The 21,572-nt window shown below is 47.0% G+C and overlaps 1 protein-coding gene across 3 annotated transcripts in view; it reads left to right on the top strand.

The window, feature by feature from the left end:
* Window positions 1-21,572, top strand: part of TTLL4 (tubulin tyrosine ligase like 4) — a 1,554,536-nt gene that overhangs the window by 40,132 nt on the left and 1,492,832 nt on the right. For 2 of the 3 annotated variants that reach the window (XM_069616870.1, XM_069616871.1), the window contains exon 2: window positions 21,515-21,558. The exons of the other annotated variant lie outside the window; for it this stretch is intronic. In XM_069616870.1, coding sequence (XP_069472971.1) covers window positions 21,515-21,558 — 44 coding nt within the window. The remainder of the gene's footprint in view (window positions 1-21,514; window positions 21,559-21,572) is intronic. 3 annotated transcript variants of the gene reach the window in all.

Here is a 21,572-nt window from a genome sequence, read left to right as displayed (position 1 = left end):
TGTATAGAGTATTTTGTTTGATCGGGAGTCAAGTAAGGGCCCTTTAAGACTGGGAGATCACTTCTCCATCCTATTAGGAGCAAAGCAAATTGTTTGATTCTAGTGGGGTTTTATTTTTCCTTTGACTTTTTTTTTAGCTCTTTTTATTTAAAATGTTCAAAAGTTGTCAACCGTTCAATCTATCAACACAAAAACAAGAGCCACCCAAAATAAAGTCCCTGACACCTTTTTTTTTTTGAAAATCAAGTTTTTGTCATGTCTCAAAACCTCAAATAAAAATGTACAACTTATAACTCCTATAATTCCCCTCTCTCCGAGTACCACCAAATCCCGATACTACTTTACCACAACAGATGAATGCCCATATATCTCTGCATTCCGATGGCAGATTGTCCATACTTGTTCAAGAAAGGCAGCCAAATCCCCTCTCTGTAAGTGTCTCGTCGAGACGGTGGGTTAAATAGTCCATATCATATATAGACTTCGCCTTCGGTACCCATTCCCTTTGTGGGCGCACTCCCTCATTTCCAATTTTGTGCCACACAACTCCTCGCTGATACTAGAGTGCGGACCATGTGGCCCTCCTCCCGCCTTATTCCTCCTCCTCATAGACCCCAAACAGCAGCAACCTTGGCTCCTTGGGTCTACGTATCCCATCCAGGTCCTTCAGCCATCCCAAAACCTCCTCCGATACGTCTGAATGAGTGGGAATTTCCACCACATATGGTACTAGTCACTGTTTGCCCTCTTACAGCGCGAGTCAACCTCAGGGTAAATTTTGGCTAGCGTTGCCCGCGGATAGTGCCATTTATGTATCAGTTTGAATGCTTGCATCCTATATTGCAGAGACCGTGTGGACTCTTAGTCCTCTACATATTTTGCCCCATAGCTGGTCGGTCAGATTAATTCCCAGATCTTTGGCCCATTTTGTGCGTGCAGGTAGTATATCAGTGGGCTCGCCCAGTCTTAGTTCCCCATATAGCCCGGATATTCGCCCCTTTGTACTGGTTTCGTGCAATAATACTTTCTCAAAGGGGCGAAGTTCTCAACCTAGATTGTCTTTCCAGTTTGGCTTCAACAAGACTCCCTTCAGCTGCAAGTGGCTGAAGCTTGAGAGTCCCTTGATCCCCAGGCATTCTTCCAGGCGGTTCACTGACGTGAACTTGCCTCTCTCCCACAGCTGTTCTGCCCTCGAAAGCCCTGCCTCGTACTACAATTGGAACCGCAGTGGATCAATGGGCGGGATTCTGTATGGGTGGTAACCAGATACAACTAAGGGGGGGGAGGGCCATGTCGACAACCATCTTGTAGCGCTCCCCTCGCGCCAAATCAACCAGAATACCTCTAGAACGGGGGTGTACCAATACTCTCCTAGGATTCTCCTTCGGTGGGACCCACATCCATTCACCCAGCGTTACTGGTGTAAAATTGCATTGTCCATGTGGACCCATTGCTTTCTTGTGTCTGGATTTAGGTGATCCACCATGATCTGCAATTGGGCCACCCTGTAGTATGTTCCCAGGTTTGGGAATCCCACCCCCCTTCCTCCTTAGGCAGCACCAGTGTCCTATATGCCACTCAGGGATTTGCTGCTGCCCATTAAAAAACCTATAAGGGTCGTCTTTACGGTAGTTAGGAAGTGGGCTGGAACATTTTGTAGGGAGCATTTGGAAGAGAAACAGTTTGGGCAGGACTGTCATCTCGATACAGTTTAGGCGCGCCATCCATGATAGCCCAATTCGTCCACATCGCTGCAAGTCCCCTCTTATCTTGCCCCGTAATGGGATATAGTTCTTTTCAAGTAAGTTCCTTGCTTTCCTCGTGATTTCAATCCAAGAGTAACAAATGCCCTCCTGTCTCAACTTGAATCCCAATCGCTCCAGTTTCCCGCCAGGAATCCTACCGATTTGGTGAGATTGACCCGAAACCCTGAGTTCCCTGTACGCTTCCAAGCCCCGGAGTAGGGCTGTCGCCGAGGACCCTGGGTTTATGTAGAGCAGTGCTTCGTCCGTGAATAGGCTTGCTTTATATTCCTGTCCCCCTATACGTACCCCTGTTATATCCCTGAATTCTGTGTAGTTATCCATGGCTCCATAACCAGAGCGTACAGTAAGAGTGACAGAGGGCACCCATGTCTCGTCCCTCTGTGCAACTTTGTTGCCCTGGACATGTCGCCATTAACCACCACTCTTGCCCTTGGGGTGTGGTATAGGGCCCTTATCCATCCCATCCACTGCTCCCCCATTCCTATCTTCCCCCAGGACCCCTTCCATGAAAGACCAGTTGATCCTGTCAAATGCATTTTCGGCATCCAGGGAAAGGACCAGGGCCCCCTCGCATTGTCTGTGGGTCATTTAGAATATGAAGGGTTTTCCTCAGGTCATCCGAGGCCTGCCTGTTTTGGATTAATCCTGTCTGGTCTGGGGGTATCAGGCGAGTAAGATGTATCTCTAGGCAGGATGCTAGGTTTCTTTTGAAGATCTTTGCATCTACGTTAAGAAGGGATATAGGTCTATATGAGGCGCAGCTCGCCTGGTCCTTGCCCTGCTTAGGGATCACAGTTATGAGCGCCTCCCAGAACATAGCGGGCATATCTTCCGATTGTCTTAGAGTTAAAAACGTTTGCCATAGGACCTGCCAGGAATTCTTGGAACTGCTGCCGTGTAGCCGTCCTACCCTGGTGCTTTCCCTGACTTAAGTTGGCCGCTTGCTCTCTTAACCTCCTCCCCTGTGATTTCCATTTCCAGTAGCCTTTTCTCCCTTCGTCAACTGCAGGATAGGAAGTTTACCCACATTTTCCTTAACCTCTCTCTCTCCCCCAGTATATCTCATTGGGAGTATAGTGTTTCTTAAAGGGATGGTCTAGTAAAAAAATTTATTTCAAAAATAGATAGGCCACATTAAAAAAAAAAATACTAGCATCCTCCGTTTTAAAACTTCCTATGTAAAATTTTGAGCTATTCAAGCTCAAAATTCGAAAAAGCAAGCACAGGGGCACTGCCATTTTGTGAAATGGAGGCCCTCCTGTGCTGGCTTTTGCTTTTGCGGCACTAATGAAGGAAAAGCCAGCCAGCTGTAGTAAACAAAGTCTACCGCTGGGTGGCTTTCCCTTCATTAGTGCCGGGACTCGGAGGACGCGGACCGGAGACCAGAGCAGGAAAGCTGCAGCTGAATCTCGGTAAGTGCTATTTATTTTTTTTACAAAAAATAAACACTAGCTGCGGTTTTTTTTCTAAGTTTTCCGGGCTGGAGGAGCCCGGAAAACTTAGAAATAAAACCGCAGCTTTAAAAACGTTGTATTTATGTTTGCGGTCGCTTTTGAAGCGACCGCAAACATAAATCCAACGTTATTGTGTTAACGTTATTTCCTCCAGCCCAGAAAACTTAGGAAAAAAAACGCAGCTAGTGCTTATTTTTTTTACAAAAACTTACCGAGATTCAGCGGCAGCTTTCCTGCTCTGGTCTCCGGTCCGCGTCCTCCGAGTCCCGGCACTAATGAAGGGAAAGCCACCCAGCGGTAGACTGTTTACTACAGCTGGCTGGCTTTTCCTTCATTAGTGCCGCAAAAGCCAACACAGGAGGGCCTCCATTTCACAAAATGGCAGCGCCCTTGTGCTTGCTTTTGAGCTTGAATATCTCAAAATTTTACATAGGAAGTTTTAAAACGGAGGATGCTAGTATTTTTTTTTTAATGTGGCCTATCTATTTTTGAAATAACATTTTTTACTAGACCATGCCTTTTAATCTGCAAAACGTTCTAGGATGCTTCCCCCGAGTCCAATTATCTCTCCCTTCTCGTCCTTCAGCCTGTGGACCTCCCTGTCTCCCCTGCTTTCTCTGACCCTATTTGCCAACAGTGTCCCCACTCTGTCCCCTCCCTTGTAGAACCTTTGTTTGGTGTAGTGCATTGTCTTCGCCCCTTCCCCTTTCGTCTCTAATAATCCCTGCCTATCCACTCCCGGTCTTGTTAACCTTGTCTCTCAATTCGTCCCGTACTCTCCCCTCTATCTGCGCGCTCTCCCTCTTTTTTTCGGGCCCCTTCCGCTATAAGGAGGCTTCGCACTGTCGCCTTGGCTGCCTCACACTGTCTTCAGCTGCACCTCCTCAGTTTAATTTGTCTCTAAGTATTGGGTGATCTCCGTCCACAGGAAATGCCGAAATACTGGGTCTTGGAGAAGGCCTTCATTGCATCTCCCATGGGGCCGTCCCTTCCTCCATTCTTCTATCCAACAGTCTGTTGTAACCGTTTCGCGGTCTTACCACGTTATCGTCTCCACCCTTGGGGCCGATACCGTGCTCTCCTGTTCCCTCGGGACTAGTAGATCGATTCTGGTGTATGTGGGGTGTGGGGGTAAAAAAAAGGTATAACCCCTGCCTGGGGAAAACCTGGACCTCTATACATCCACCCAGAAGTAGTCTTGTAACAGTTGGGAGAATGCTTCATTCTCCTTTGCTCTCGCCTTTTCCTTGTCGCCTTTTTGCTGTCCACAATCCACTGCCGGGTCAGCGACCAGGTTAAAGTCCCCTCCCACTATGAGCATGCCCTCCCCACGTTCTTCTAACACCAGGAACACCCTCCGGAGGAAGGTTATCTTGTTTACATCCAGTGCGTATATCGACACCAGGGTGATCAACCTTCCTTTAAGACGTCCCTTCACTGAAACCAGGGGCCTGTTTGCCTCCCTTCCCCTTCTGTCTTGCGGCCTTCGGCTGCCCTTTCGGAACCTTTGGGTCTAAAGGCAGAACCACCAAGGTAGTGGCCCCTGTCCTGCCCTCGATAACCTCCCTTATACCTTCCCTATATATGTAGCATCTTAGTGTTGCTCGAATCTTCCCTTCTTCTTAGTTACCCTATTATTGAAGCATCCAAAACTTTCCCTTCCTCGAACTCTAGTGCTTCGCTTCTCCCATGACCCACCCCACATTTTCCCAATGAAGCACAAATAAACTCGTAACTGGTTTCCGGGTCTGGGGTTTTTGGGTGTTCTTGGAGTAATGGTCAACAGATTGCCTGATTATCCTTAAATTGTTTTTTTGTGACCGGATGGGTTGGGGGGGTGGGGGGGGGGGCGCTGGTACAGAGCTTCTGGAATTTCCCGGCCCTTGTGTTTTGTGCCTTCCATGTCTTCGGGCCCCTAGGATCGCATCTTGCTACTAGTCTTCTCTCCCCTCTTCCCCCTGGTGTTCCTGTAGTGGTCCTGTTGATGTCGTCCTTCAACAGCAGGTGATCGCTCCCCTTCGAGTTTGAATAGAAGTTCAAAGGGGTACCCACATCTATACCTCCTGCCTTTTCCCTGGAGCCACCTCGTAAGGGGGCCACGCTTCTTACGCCTCTATACAGTTTGTGCCGAGAGGACCTGAAATATGGATGCCTTGGAGTCTCCATAGTCGATGGCCCCCTTTTGCCTTGCATTCTCCAGGATGTCGGCTTTGTCCCAGTAATAGTGTAGCTTAGCCAGCACTGAGCGGGGCCCTTTGGTGCCGCAACCCGCCCGGTGCACTCTGTCCAGGGTTACCCGTTCTCCTTCCTTGGATCCTAGGACCATCACTATAATTTCATGGATTTTCCTTTCAAGCCCAGCCATTGATTCACCTTCCCTTTCTTTCAACCCAAAGAAACGGAGGTTGCTGCGCCTCTGTTTTCGATGTCATCCACCTTGAGCCCTGATTCCAACTCTCTCCTCTCGATGTCCCGAAAGCGTACCTAGATCTGGGATTCCAGCACCCCTGAAGAGGCTTGTTTTGCCTCCACCCCGTCCAGTCGTTCTTCCAGCGTTAACACCTTTGCAGACAGGTCTGCCACTTTAGCTCCAATGTCTGTGCGCATCCCCCGGATCTCCTATAGGATCATCTGGATGTCGCTTTTGATGGTGCCAATCTCTGTGGAGCATGGGTGGGAACCCCCAGCAGTTTGTGCCTTTGCCATGTCCCCTTCACTGTGGTGCTGGAACTGCGAGAGTGCTGCTTTCCATCTCATCTAACTGGTCCAGTCACCATACTGTAGCATTCCCTATTGCACCACTGGGTGCCTCCTTCCCTTCTGTACCTTCCTCTGGGCCCCTTGGCCTCTTAACAGTCCACTCTGGGTTATGGCATGCCTTCACGGCTCCACTGACTCTATGGGCCGCCTTTCTCGTATGTGTCACATCAGCTCACTTTCAGTACTTTAAGCCTGCTGGGTTGGCTCCTCAGTGTTTATGGTCTCTCCCTGCCTAGGCTGTCTGTGTCACCTAGGGGTCTAGGCTGTGTCCCTCTGCCAGGCCTGCCTATCTTTTTATTCCTCCTTGGGGTCTTGTCTGACCTGTCAGGGACTCTGCCCCAGCTCCTCTGGGATTTCCCCACCCCTCAGCGCCCCTCCAGGCGCCCCCACTACGCCCAGTACAGCTACAATTCAGAGCACAGCCCTCTAACGTGTGTCCGTGTGCGAGTGGCTTGCTTGCTTGCTGTTGGCTCCTCCACTCCAACGCACTGCCGGGCCCTCCTTTCAGCATGTGGCACCCCCCTATGTTTTGTCCTCCGTGGGGTGTTGTCTGCCCTGTCAGGTTCTCTGCCCCAGCTCCGCCGGGATTTCCCCTCCAGGTGCCCCAACTACTCCCAGTCCAGCTATTATTCAGAGCGCAGCCCTCTCACTGTGTCTGTGTGCAAGTGGCTTGCTCGCTCTCAGCTCCCCCTCTCCAACGCTCCTCTGCTCTTGGTTCTCCCGTTGCTGCCCTGACACCTATTTTAACATTGCATGAGGTTCATTTATCAGATTGGTAGCTTCTTGTAACTGTTTGCAGGTAATTTACTTGATAAGGCATGCAGCACTTCTGATTATAGCAATCATTGTGAACCGGGTGTAAAAGATTTCTCCATTCTTCTCGGGGGTATTTTCTCTTTCCCTCTGCCGTGCTCTACGGAATATTGGCCAAATATCTTTGGATATGGAGGCGCTCTGTTGGAGCAGTGTCTCTTCTTGGGTACTGCACCATATTATATGAACGGTTCATATCTGGGGGGTGCATGACGTTCTCCGTTTTAGGTCAACATGGCGTCGGAAGCAATACTGATAAATCTGCGTCTACTTTTAAGATAGGAAAGACGTCTTCAGGCAAACGGACCTTTGGATCATTTGGCACCATCTCCTGTTGTTGCTGACAGTTTCTGTGTAATCTTGTCCCAGAATTTAAATCCCTCGGACAGCTCCATGCTAGATGCAGGAAAACGATTGAATTTTTAATGGATTGTGTCTTCCAGCGTATTCCTCATCTATGACATGTAATGTCCACAGCTATGCTGCTTCGGAATTATTTTTGGCAGAGGGCGTCCTTGCGTCGGGTCGATGTTCCTTGAAGGCCTCCGTCGAGGGTGACATCATCAGATGTTATAAGGAGCACGCACAGCGCCTGTAGACTCAGTTCAGATTTTTCCGTAAACGTGTTTGCTTTGAGAACTCGACGCGCCTCGTATCTTCTACTTCGTATTGTGCGATTGTCTTCTCCCAACCCGACGACCCCGCGGTCCAGCTTTAATAAGTGTCAGGACTGTGGGTCCAAGATGTCCATCATGGACCCGCACCATATCTACTTGTGGTGCCTGGGCGAGGACCACGCCACTGACGACTTCTCGAAGTCAGTCTTTGACTGCTAAGGCCTTGCGGGAGCCTAAGGGGAAATTGAAGGTAGGCCGTGTTTCCAACCCCTGTAAATCCAAATCTGCTGGTATGTCGACTGATGAGTCGAGGGAGTCTCCTCGTCGGAAGACGTGCAGGAGGTCTATGTAAAGATACCGGTGGGGGGTGCCTGTACTTCCGCTCTCTATATGGTAGAGGAGAGGCACAGAAGGACCCCAGCCAAGATTCTCTATAGGGTAGCAATGGACGAGCAATCGAGGCCTAGCTTCTTGGGAGGTGATGCGGGCTGGTTCTTAAGTACAGTATAGTCCCCGAACCCCCCACAAAGTAATGTCCACACACTGTATTACTGAAAACAGTCTTTATATAATTAATATTCAAAGGTATGTACACTATCACAATAACGCACTTTGTACTCGGAAATCAACAATGATAAATATATACAATTCTAAAGTGGTACCACCAATGTTATCAAATCTCACTAAAGTGCATCAACTGTACGGTTAAAATGTCACACAAATCAATAACAAGGAAACCAGCAATAGAGATAGGAAGGAACGCAAGATGGTTGAGACAATAGGCAGAATACTGGCCCCTACCGATAGACACAGTTCTGTGTGGAGATCACCCCCACCTGGGCAACCTGTAAAATAAAGATCTATAGCACAAGCCCAGTCCATATATTGTTTGCTAGTCTTATTTCCTCCTATAATGTTTTACCCCCCTCCCCCAATGTACCTGGTGGAGTAGAGGTCTTCGAAGATGCATCGAAGGATCCTACTTGAGTGACTCCCTTTAAAGCGGGAGCCACGGATCGTCGAGAGGCGTCGAAGATGGTGAACTTGGCGTCAACGAGAAGTTCAAGGGTGCCGAGACCACAACGTCAATCCAGGCGGTGCTCGTCAGCGATGTCCTGCGAGGATGAGGTGTGCGGGGCACCTCGGCGATGTATTGTTCAGGACCGCAAAGGGTTTCAGAAGAACTGTGGCCCAGCAATGGCGTCGAGTCGTCAAAGTCTTTGTGGCCTCCAGGTGGCGGGAAACCCACCGGCGGATTCTCCTCGGCGCGTTGGTCATCCTCGACTTTCTCCGGCGGGACAAAGCGGTCGATGTTGCGGACAAGGGAGTCCTTCGATTGAAATGTTCTTAGGCAAAGGAGCGGGTGGCTCCGGTCGTCGGTGGCACGGCGTCAAGCGGTCCCCACGGCTCGGCAACACAACTTCGATGGGCCTCCAGCGGTTACACAAACCTGCGAACCCTGGTCGACGGCAATAGACTTCGGCAGCAGCGAAGTCCGGGTGCTTTGCTTCGTTCTCCTCGGCAGTCCCGTCTCGGGTCGGCAGCCTTTCGAGGGTCTGACTTCTAGGGAGCTTCGGCGAAGGTTAGCGGTGCTCGATGGTCCCTCGGAGCACGGAAAGAGGGCGCCTTACCAGGTCCTCGCTCGGATCAGTCTTCGATGAATTCGGCAGCTTTCAGATCATGTCGAAGTAAAAAGTCGTCTTTTCCAGATGGGCGTCGAGGATCAGCAGTTCCAGTTACTCTTCAAGTGTAGACACAGCTTCTGAACAATTTCCAGTGGTGAGAGGTCCCCAGATATACTATCCTGTCCCTCATCCACACTGCTGGGTCACACGTAGCAGCCAATCATACAGAAGAGCATTCATGCAGTCAGGCCAATCGGGCACACAGTGCATTCAGGCCATCCTTCTCCCTCTCAGACACTCACAACAAGGAATGTGGATTGGGACAAGTACCCAGCCATTCAACACTACATACTGCTTTCAGGCCAGTTTTGGGCAGGGCTATCTCAGTCTTTGTCTCTCATACCAGAAACCAGACAGCCACAACAAGAAGTGCATATTGGTCACACACTCCATTCACCCAGGTCCCACCCACAGGGTGTCCCCATAACATAGTCACTGGGAAGGCTCCAGCCAGTCTGGACTGGACTTCACAACAACCATATATGGAACTTCCACCCAACAGCCAGTCAGGGGGAAGGGACCGAGTCAGGGCTTCCCAGGACTTTGGGAAAACAAGGTAACCGGCAATAGAAAGCAAGAGGCCACAGGGGCCATCTTGTTTTCCATCAGGAATCAACTGATTCCAATGGCAGGGCCTGGGTATCCCAAAATGTAGGATACTCGGAGCACTTGTCAAATTCAGCATGGAGCTGCCACCAGCCCATACCCTGTTCTGCGGGCCACCCACAGGTGCCCAAAAACATAAACTAGGGGCACAGGGGTGTACCCCCACCCATGGGTGCCGTAAGGGTATCCCATGGGTCAATTCACCAAACCAAAAGAGAGAGAGCTGCACCGTCAGGAGTCCCACATGAACCCCTGCGTGGAAAACACGACAGAACACACGATAAAAAGGCAGTAAAGGACAAGGATACGGAGGCCCTGTCCCTCCGATGCATTTCCAGCATCACAGTCTAGGTCCTGGAGTGGTTCGCCCCGCTCTTCCTCTTCGTCGAGGCAGTCCCGGAAGCGGCGTCACCGTTCGCCTTCCCCCTCAGAAGAGGACTATTTGAAGAAAATGTCATGCCCCACCAAATCCTCTACCCCCGAGGAATGGGAATCTTTTCGGGAGCAAATGTTCTCAATATTTCAATCTCACGGCACAGTTCCGTCCGCGCCTTCAGTTTAAGCCGGCAAGGAGTGGTCTCGGTTCGATGCTTGTGCGCCCTCAGGCTCTGGTGGTTGCGCGAAAAACATCGGGAGCCTTCGAGGTCCTGTTCAGATAAGGCTTGAGGGGATAGCCAGAGACGTTCCAGGTCGCGGTCTTCGTCTCCAACGAAACCGTTGCAGCCTGTGAAGTTGTCGAAGAAGGTGTTAACGCCATTGGGTCCTTACCCCCTGTCAGGCCCTCGATGCATTTATCGAAGCCGACACCATCTGCGGCTATTGGGCAGAATTTACCGGTGGAACCCCCCTGCGGCTGTTGCACCTCCCAGGAAGGCTACGTCTAAATCTGTAAAGCCTGTCCCAGATAAAAGGTGTACTCATCTCCCTAGGAAGGAGTTAATTCAGTCTCTCCAGAATATTTTTAAAGGGGAAGAGGTGTCGGAGGAGGATGTGCCCTTTGGTCTTCCTTATGGACACATGGGGCTCCAGAATGTCTCATTTCCGAGGAAAGTTGGATTGAGGATCTGTGTCAATCTTTACATGATGCCAGTGGCCTGGACACATCTCCTGAGATGGAGTTTAGTAAGCCCAAGCCTGGTGATCATGCTGAATCTTCCTATCGGAGGCTGATGTTTACAGTTGTAGAGTACCTGGGTTGGGCCAGGACTCGGGTTGCTTATGATGAGGATGACCATACCGACATCTTGGATCAGGGTCCGTCCACTGAGCCAGTGTTGCCATTTCATGTGGCTCTGCAAAAGAGGGTGGCTGCTACTTGGAATGCCCTGTTGTGTATTCCGGTGGTTAACAAGTCGTTGTCAAAGGAATACCACCTATCCCGTAGCGACCCCGGCTTCCTGTCCACACACCCTCCTCCTGAGAGTTTGGTGGTCCAGGCGGCTACAGCCACCTTAAAGCAGGCAGCGTACCCTACCATCCCTTCTGATGGGGACGATAAATGCATGGATGGATGGGCACGCAAGGTATTTTCTACTGGGAGTATGGCGTTGAAATCGACCTCCACCTGTGCCTTGGCAATAATTTTGCACACACTGGAATTATTTTGCTTGCGGCTGAGCATATTCCCGAAGGGGAAGAAAGGGATGGCTTTCTAGCTATTGTGCAGGATGGCACGGATGCCGTGTGTGAATCCCTTCAGTCCGGGTTGGACACTGCGGATAGTGTTGCAATGTCCATGGCTACGAGCACTGTGATGCACAGGTTTGCATGGTTGCAGAATTCCGGGATTGCACCCGACATGCAGGCCCATCTTCTCAACATGCCCTTTGACAGGTCACATATTTTTGGCAGCAAGGCTGACGAGAGCCTTGAGGTTGCAGACCACCAAGGCAGCTGCCGCAACTTTGGGCTCAGCTTTTAGATAACCTCTGCCTTTTCGTCCTAGGGGACAGCAATGGAGGGGTGGTTCCTTTCGCTATTGGTCCTCATTTGGAAAGGCGAAGGGGATGGCCAGTCAAAGGGGCCAAGGTAGATTCACTCGTGGTGGATGAGGTAGAGGTGCCAAAGCCCCTCAGGCAGCTGCCTCTCTGCCATCAGGCACTGCCACTGCTGCGGCTACCAGCTCTGATGCCAGATCTCATTATTCTCTGGTGGCGGCAGGCGGCTGCAGCATCTCGAAAAATGGCGAGCCATTACTTTAGATTAGTGGGCTCTGCATATAGTAGTCCACGGTTACTGCCTCCCTTTCCTCCAACAGCCTCACGACAATTCACCGGGGAAAGACTTTTTGAAGGTTCCTGATCCGCTCCTTGTGCAGGAGATTTTAGCCTTGCTTGAGAAAGGCGCTATAGAACCAGTACCTGTGGCGGAGTGGAAAAAGAGTTTGTATTCCCCTTATTTTTTTATACCCAAAGAGGTCGGGGGACTGAGAACCCTCTTGGACTTGCGTTACTTGAACAAATTCCTCAGGAAGGGCAAGTTCAAGATGGTCACTTTCTCAGATTCTTCAGGCCCTCCAACTTCAGGATTGGTTGGTGTCATTGGACTTGCAGGATGCTTTTCTTCATGTGCCGATCCGTCTCAAACACAGGAAATACCTCGGGTTCGCAGTTGACAGATCCCACTATCAGTTTTGGGCCCTGCCGTACGGGCTGCCCTCTGCCCCGAGGGTTTTCACCAAGCTCATGGTGGCGGTAGCAGCACATCTCAGGAGAGGGGGATTCACGTCTCCCCCTACCTGGACGATTGGCTGATGAGGCAGCGTTCTCCCGAACATGCCTTGGATCATCTCAGCGTCACCTGCCACTCCCTTCACAAGCTGGGCTTTTCCCCTCAACTTCAAGGAATTGCATATGATACCATCCCAACAGCTCCAGTACATAGGGGCAGTTTTGGACACGTCCTTGGGGTTGTGCTCGCCACCCAAGGTGAGGGCTCGTCACATTCTTCCGATGGCAACAAAATTTCAGCAAGCCCAGAGCCTTCCGGCTTTCGAATTCTTAAGGTTGCTCGGCCTCATGGCCTCCTGCATTTTTCTGGTGCCGGAGGTCCGCTTGGGGCTGAGATCCCTTCAGTGGGCTTTACGGACTTGATGGTCCCTTTTTTCGGGCAGGATGTCGGATCTTCTTCATGTTCCTTTTTGTCTCGCAGGAGCTTCTGTGGCGGTCCAACGAGAAGAATCTCATGAAGGGACAGCCTTTTTGGCAACCATGGCCGGATGTCACGGTGGTGACGGGACGCTTCCCTGACAGGGTGGGGAGCTCATGCCGACCATCTGTCCATCAGTGGTGGTTGGTCTCCATCGGAGTCCAGACTTCATATCATTCTTTTGCAGCTGCGAGCCATCAGACTGGCGCTGAAGTCTTTCCTGCCGTCTGTACGGGGGAACAACTTCCCGATAATGACGGACAGCAAGGTGGCAATGCATTACCTCAACAAGATAGGGAGTGTGGGGTCACTGCCTCTGTGCAGGTAGGCAACGCGGCTCTGGTTTTGGGCAATACGAGAGGGAATGTCCCTGTCGGCGGTTCATCTAGCTGGCGAGGAGAACATGGTGGCGGACGCTCTGAGCAGGCAGAGCGCAGTCTCCCGCGAGTGGGAACTAGCTCAGGAAGTCCTTCAGGAGATCTTCGCCCTTTGGGGAACCCCATAGGTGGACCTAATTGCGACTGGTGCCAACCGGAAGTGCAAAAGGTACTGCTCAAGACTCAACCTTCACGCATGGTTTCTGAGAGGTTGAGATACAGGGATTGAGACCTCCCAGATGACGTGATGGAGGTGTTGCTTTCGGCTAGGCGGCCGGCAACAAAGTCCCTGCACCGTGCCGGTGGCGCAAGTTTTCTCCTTCTTGCTTTCTTTGGCCCACAAGGCTCTTCAAGTGGGCACCATTAAAGGTTATTTGGCAGCGCTGTCTATATTTAAGCGCTCTTCAGAGGAATTCTCTTATTTTAAAATTCCACTGATCACTTCGTTTTTGAAAGGGCTCACAAAGGTGTTCCTGCTGTCGCCGTTTCAGGTGCCTGTCTGGGACCTTAATCTGGTTATAAAATGTTTGATGGATGCTCCGTTTGAACCTTTGCACTCTTGCCCATTAAGATTGACACTTAAAACTGTTTTCTTGGTTGTTGTCACATCTGCTAGAAGAGTGAGCGAGTTGCAGGCACTTTCTTCTAAGCCACCCTTTTCTTTGTTTCACAAAGATAGGGTTGTATTGAGTACGTCCGTCTTTTCTACCTAAGGTTGTGTCTGAATTTCATTTGAGTCAGAAGGTGGTACTCCCCCGCTTTCTATCTTCCTCCTCATCCTAGTAAGGTTGGATTCTAGAAGGGCCTTGAGCTTTTATCTCTCCAGGATGTCTCAACTCAGAGTGGACGACCAGCTCTTTGTGGGGTATACTGGACACCGTTTAGGACAGTCTGCTTCTATGCAGACCTTGTCTAGGTGGATTATCCTCACTATTTCAGAATGCTACCCGTTGGCTGTTATGGACCCTCCTGAGGGTCTGCAGGCTCATGCCACCACGGGCATTGCTACTTCAACAGCCCTCCAGAAAGCTGTGCTGCTAAAAAAATATCTGACGCTGCAACGTCGACTTCTATACACATGTTTAAGCATTACTCCCTGGATACTTCCCATGCTCAGGATGTTGCCTTTGGTAAGGCAGTGCTTTACTCTGCCATTTAATTGGATATGTCTACATTCTTTTCCCTCCTCCAATCATTATTACTGCTTTGGGAGTCTGTCATAGATGAGGAATACGTCGGAGGAATACCCAGTCGAAAGAACGTTACCAGTTTGGTAAGTAACTTGTTCATCTAGGCATCTTTGACAATGTTAGAATCACATATTTTCATTTTTACCGGAGTGAAGGTTTGGTGTAAGAACCTAAAGTGAATAGGTTTGTTGTGGTTTATTGATACTTATTTTGTCAATTTGCAGATCCTTACTTCATCCATGATTGGTCTATCTAAGCACGTTTCACACCTACTGTTTTCCTTGGGGCTTGTATGAGGCTGCCATTTTGTGCAATGAAGATACAGCAGGTCTGTTTGACGGCACGGATATTGTGCATTTAACAATTGGCTGTGCTTCCGGAAGGCAGCAGCGCGATTCACCATTTCCCCCAACAGTCTGAGGTACAGAAACGTGTGGTTTATCATTGTATCCCCACCATCTCATAATCTTCCATCGAGTGAACTGCCTGTCCGGTACCAGTCTATTTTGACCGACCCAATGTTTGCTTACGCCATTCTTATTCCCTTGTACTTAAGTTTCTATATCCTGTCTGAAATGATATCTAGCAACATTGGAGGACCTTGACCTAACCTGTTGAGGATTTGTTGTGATCTTAATGTTGTGTTTACTGTATGGATTGTGTTTGATGCATTATCTGGTGCTCCAGTTAGGGTGATCTCTAGCCTAAGTTGTGTAATTGGTGCTTTCTATTGCGACCTGTTGTGACCAGTGACTGGCTTGGGTGACATGGCTCTGTGTCAGGAACTAGAAATTCTCTGATGTTTACATCAGAACTGGGGATTCCAGTATGTATTCAAAACTACTGTATAGTAAATATGATTACCAGCAATCATTTAAGATCCAATTTATGAGGTTGTAGGATCAATCTTCATCAATCACGTTCTTGGTGCAATTGTAGCATTCTTCTAGCTGAGGCAACACACATTAGGCGATGCATTTCGGACTGTTGGTCCATCGTTGAGGCTTGTTCTATGAAAATATACAATAGAAATAATTACTAACATGTAAGATATCAGTGTCTTACCTGTCCTAAGAAAATGTATACACCCACATATGATGCTAAGCCTAACAATACAAAAGGATAATGAGGAAAATTATCAATGTCAACTGTTACACAAAACAGAGAAAACATTTTAAAAGGAATCCTATTGAAGAGGCTTAGTCTAGACTCACTGTTTGTGCATTTCATTAATAAATACTCCTAACCCAATACACAAGTTAACCAGATGATAAACCCTTCTTAATCTGTGCTTGTTCACATCTGTCTAAAAGTCATGTAACTTGAGCCTAAAGTAATACATAGTCGGATAAAGACCAATCTATTAATCTTATTACTAAAAGTGCATGCTTTTAAGGTCGATATCTTGCCTCTGGGCATAAAAGTAAATATGACCTTGTGATTCACGCGAGGGGAAACCTTAGCTCTGACTTACCACCTTTATAACGAAGAGTGACGTGTCCACCGCAATGGCAGAGTGCAAGTTGTAACATCACGATGTATTATGTCATCACGTCTCTTGTTTTATAATCAAGCACTGTGATATAAACATACGTGATCACAGAAACGTGTATTCTTCATAGTTTCCATCAAATTAATAGTGTTAAACTGTTCTATTTTAGTCACTATAGACGTTACTCATTAACAAGGAGAACTGCTTGAGTTTGTCAGTAAATTAACACCATTTCATATCAAATGTAGAACAAAGCACTTCTTTGTTTAATTTATTTTTTAAAGTCTGTAATAACCTCAGGGCATTGCAAATAACACAGCGCCTATGCTGATACAAATGTTGTCACAATATCCACATTGTGATCTGTTATCTCCTTTCTCATGTAAACGTGCACATTGTAACCACTGCATTTGTCAATGTAATGCCTGCAAGGATCAAGGACACTAGATGTAAAAACCTTTCCCCGATGTTGTGGATAATGCTGATCGGCTACACTGTCTCCATATTTTCACTCTTCAGAGATTCTAAAGCGTTTTCAAATATATTGGACATATATAGAGGACTATCAATATATTAAAATCACTGGTCACAAACGTTTACCCTCCACAGTGAAATGCTGGCTACACTGGTAAATTGTTGGAAACGACTGGCAGTAATTCACATAAACTTTGTTTCGGCACTTTGGTTACTGTCTACAACTTTGTATACTAAACTACAAAACACTAGTAACATAGGTACTTTATCGCAGATAGCAAACAATGATTCATGTCTGTGCAACTAAATCATATGTACCTAAATTAACAGTCTAGATTATTTGCCATATTAGTGAACCATAAAAGACATATGTGCATACAGAATAGCCATACGGCAGAAGTGGTAGTAGTGTAACATAAGACCATATATATACAAAAGTGTGGTACAAGTTAATGAATAATGTTGCATACCAAATCAAAGGTTCTGGTTTGTCTCATGCCCATATAATGGTCAATGTATGGCATGATGTGCGATATTGTAGGATACAGGTTACATTTGTAAAGAGAATAAACTCCTAGGTACCGAAGAGTCTATGCACAACTATGCTTTCAGTGCCCATCGCAATTTGTGATTCTTACAGATGACGATGTAGACCGTATTCATACAACAGCATGGTACAAGTTTATACAAATAATAGGTTGCAAGTCAAATCAAAGGTTCTCATTTGTCTCTTACCCATACCGGGGTGCAAAATTTCAAGTTGCAATCTACTAGCCAGCCATAAGTCACTTGCCATCTCAATTCTGTACATACAAACAACCCACTATTTCTTACTCCCCAAGAGTCAAACATCACTAGCCAGCGGCTAGCGGTGAGTGTACATTTTGCACCCTGCCCATATAACTTGTCAATATATAGCATAATGTGCTATTTTGTAGGATTCAGTTTACATTCATAGAGGGAAATAACTCCTAGACACAGAAGAGTATATGCTCAAGTGGGCTTACAGTGCCCATTACAATTTGTGAATCTTACAGATCACAATACCGATTCAATTCTTCGCTCATTCCATGTGTGAACACCGTATTTGACCTATCGATCCAAAATGATTCTCTGTTCTAGTTTCTTGTTAATGCTCATCCTTAATGTTAAGGTGGATTTCTAAAATCTGACCTGTTGGGCAGGCGGCTGCATGCCAAAATAATGAATACCCAGGTGGCTCGACCTGGGGGAAGGCAAAGGGACAAAATGGCCAAAGGACAGAACAAAATACTTTGTGGCACAGCCATTTTCGTCACTGGCCAGTCTTGGGCCAAACGCTGTATGGCCCATTAAAAACTAGGTAAAAATACTTTAAAAGTAAACTGCTGTCACCAGTTCGTACTAGGCACACTTGTACAAACACCAAACAATCCTTAGAGTGCCTAGGGCCATAGAACAAAAGGACCCCTATGCACGGTACTGTAACGTACTTGGCACATAGATCAAAAGTTACCAAGAAATGGAAACAAAGTCAAAGACTAAGGGAACATAGATTCCCAGTACTGACAGCCTGAAGAATGTGTCTGTTTTCCCCATAACAAATTAGCGAAAGCCCAGAGGAGTGCAGCTGAAGGCTGTGCTTCAATGGAAAGTCAGGTTAGGTACTCCAAAACAAAGCAAAAAGTTTGGTGGGGTTCACAAATAGAGGGACAATTGCACCTAAGGGAAATCTTTCCTAACAAAGTTTTTGTTGTTCGCAACCTCAAGATCCGAAAACATATCTGTGAAAGTTGATGCCTATGCTCGTCAAAATGTCTAGCCACTGATTCATTCTGATTGTGTAAAATGATGTTCGGCATATGTTCATAACACAACAAACGAGGGAATAGATTTAAGAATCCAAGTGGGAAAACACTTTGATTCCTCTGTTATATCCCATAACTTTTTCACACACACAAACTGACAATGGAGCACTCTCTCATGCATATGTAACTTACTATAACGCAAAGAAGTGCGTGTGGACCGCTAACACTGACCCTCAACAAGAAGGTGCTGTCCCTAGGTTGACGGTGATGCGCTGCCTATCTAAAAGGGAAAGAGGGAGGAAGCTATCCCTACAATGTAGCACAATAGATTATCTCAAATACTAAACATTCAAAGGGAGTGCCCCATGACAGGTGTACATGAATAACCCCGTCTTGTGTGTGTTCACAAGATGAATGCTTTTAGGGGGAATTTCACATTTTTTTAACCGACTGGGCAGAATGTTCTCGGAGCATGTATTGGTCACTCCTGGATCTTAAAAAAAAAAAAAGAAAAAAAAGGGTCCCACGTGGGGGATCAAACTAAAAAATGCTCACGAAAGATATCGTCGGAATAACAATGGGTCGACCGGTTTCGATGGCTGACATTACCGTTGTCGTCTTCAGGAACTGGTCGTTCAAACTTCGGCATTGCTCTATTTGGAATCTGCAAATCCGGATTAGGCAAACGCCCCTGTCTCCTATGGAAAAGGGAGACAAGAAATCAAACTTTTGGTCTTTAACAACATTCCAAGTTAAGTAAAGAGAGGTACAGATATGGTCATTCTCATGCAATTAATGAAAACGTCTAATTTGTGTGACACTCATTCTGTCATAATTGTAGACTATCTGAAAAGGAATCTCCCTCTTGGTATGTGTACTCAAAAAGTCATCATCAGATCATAGGTGTACATACAGTCTCATCCAAAGTTCAATATGCAGTGTGCAATTAAAGAGCAGAACTATGGTTTTGTTCATCAAGTTACAGGCGCTAAACTGTCACATACCTCTGATTTCAAGACCTAAGAGGTAAAGGGACGGTAAGGGAACATGGGTGTCCAGCTTAACCACTCCTGGCCTGGCTAAATTAATCAAGGATGTAATTGCCTCGTGTCTATGGGGGAAAAAGAAGGCAGAATGAATGAAAGTTGGCAACGCTGGAAATGTCCCGTCAGACGTGTTCATAAACATGGTCTCCTGTTCATGCCGCGCTCGTGTTTCGAGTGGAAGACATACGCAGGGTGCCTGGTCGCACACAGTAGCACAGCTGGTCCCACTGGGAAAAAATGGCTTATGTTCATTCCATCGTATTCTCACCATTTTTTTTTCTCTTGTCTTCAGATGTAGTCTTGAGATGTAGTACACAATCGCCTTTTAATAACATTGTTAGCTATTACAAGATAGACAAGTTTGTTGATTTGGACCAACTAGGTGTCACCTACACGAACTATGCAGGTGACGCCTGAATTCTCATCCCACTTTCTGGGGATTACAAACAGGATTTGGCCTTGGTGAATAGGATATACCTCATCATTCAGGCATGGATGGCTCTTCACGGTCTATGCCTGAACGATGACAAAATGGAACTCGTCAATCTGGGGACTACACCCAACATTAAGAAACTCAGCCATGACTACACATCCTTTGTCATAGATGGCCATACGATCAAAGTCGCTAAGGAGGTAATTCCTCGATTGCAGCTTAACTTTAGTTAAACAAGTGAACGCTATGGCATCATCCACAGCCTATACTTGTAAGTTGATTAGATCAGCAAAACCATACCTTTCCAAAATCAGTTGCACCACTTTGGCAAGAGCACTCCTGCTGTCCAAATTGGATTACTGTAACACTCTCTACGTGGGCTCCAATAAATACATTACGAAGAAAATTCAAATACTTCAAAATAATGCCCTTAGAGCAGCCCTAGGATTGTCCAATAGAGAACACATATCAACGACTAGGAGTCAATCTAACTGGCTCTCCACTATTGATAAAATCAAACTTAAAACTGCTTCCCTAACCTTCAAATGCCTCAACAACTCAGCACCTAGCTACCTAACAGAGAGGTTCAAAATAAGAGTCACGTCTAGACCCACCAGAGCAGCCTACACTAACTGCTTATCAGTTCCCCCCCCCTCAAAATGACTACAATCTGAGGGTATAGTTTCCCTGTCAAAGCGGCCCAACTGTGGAATTTCCTCCCACCCACCTTAAGGACTGACCAATCTTACATCCACTTTAGATTAAACATCATCAAGCGGCCGCTATTCTTATTATTTGACTCTGTAACCCAGACCGGACCCGCTTCTCAGTTGTGGAACCTTACCTGTAATTGAATATGTATTACATGCTGTTTTGTTGTACTGACCTGTAACTATGTGACTATGTAACCTTGTAACCATTTAAGCTTAAAGTATTCTTGGTTTTCGCGCCCTAATGCCTTCGGGTCTGGTGCGCGCTATAAATAAACTAACCAATGTCCTCCCTCTGTTTTTGGTTTACCCTGAATTTTCTCTGGGGTTAGTACTACCTAGCAAATCTCTGATTGTTGCTTTTTGGAAGAAAAAAAAATTGTTTTTCCCGAAAATCTTTCTGTAACCTATTATCACACAAAAGTAATGGGCAATACTTAAGCATAATCTTCTTGATTCCTGCAGTCTTAATGCTGAATTTGCTTAGCAATACCAGTGGGGTGTCCCCTGCCGAGGAATACCCTTTGGTGGTCAGCAGTAAAGATTAACACATGCATGATTCTGCCTTTTAATCTAGCTGATTATAGTTCTTCGGATACCGCGTTCAGCAAACGATTGATCTTCTCAAATTCTTGTCTACATTCATTGTCAATGTTTACAATACGCTTTACACGAAGTAACTGGCTATATGGAAGTAAGAGTCGATGGAGAGTGAAAACTCATCCTGTGTAAAATATTGTTACGGTCAGTGGGTTTATGATACAGAGTGGTAGTAAAGTTGGGTGCCACTGGTGTTATTTGTACATCCAGAAAATGCAATCCCGAATTGCCTATATCGTATGTAAACTGTATCTCACTGTCCATAGCATTGAGAGTCCATCAATTGTGTAATGTTTCAGGTGTGTCATTCCACATCATAAATGCATTGTCGCTGTATCGTCCCCAGTAGCGCAAATACTTGTACCATACTGGGTGATGGAAAATGACCACATCTTACAATTTGAGCATACATGTATTGGCATATGCAGGAGCCATAGTGTCCCCCATTGCTGTGCCGCTTATTTGTAGAAAGACATTTTGATTTGAATCTGAAATTAGTTTTGTGCTATAAAATCTAACAAGCACTTAAAGAATGTTCCCCAACTTTATCTTTTCAGAAGGATCCACTCTACGGCCTCTTGTCCCAAGTCAAGGTATTGAGGTATAAAAACTTGC

Source organism: Ambystoma mexicanum, chromosome 9 (assembly GCF_040938575.1).
Source record: "Ambystoma mexicanum isolate Mex_15411 chromosome 9, UKY_AmexF1_1, whole genome shotgun sequence".
NCBI classification, from domain to species: Eukaryota; Metazoa; Chordata; class Amphibia; order Caudata; family Ambystomatidae; genus Ambystoma; species Ambystoma mexicanum.
This window is presented reverse-complemented; position numbering and strand designations above follow the sequence as displayed.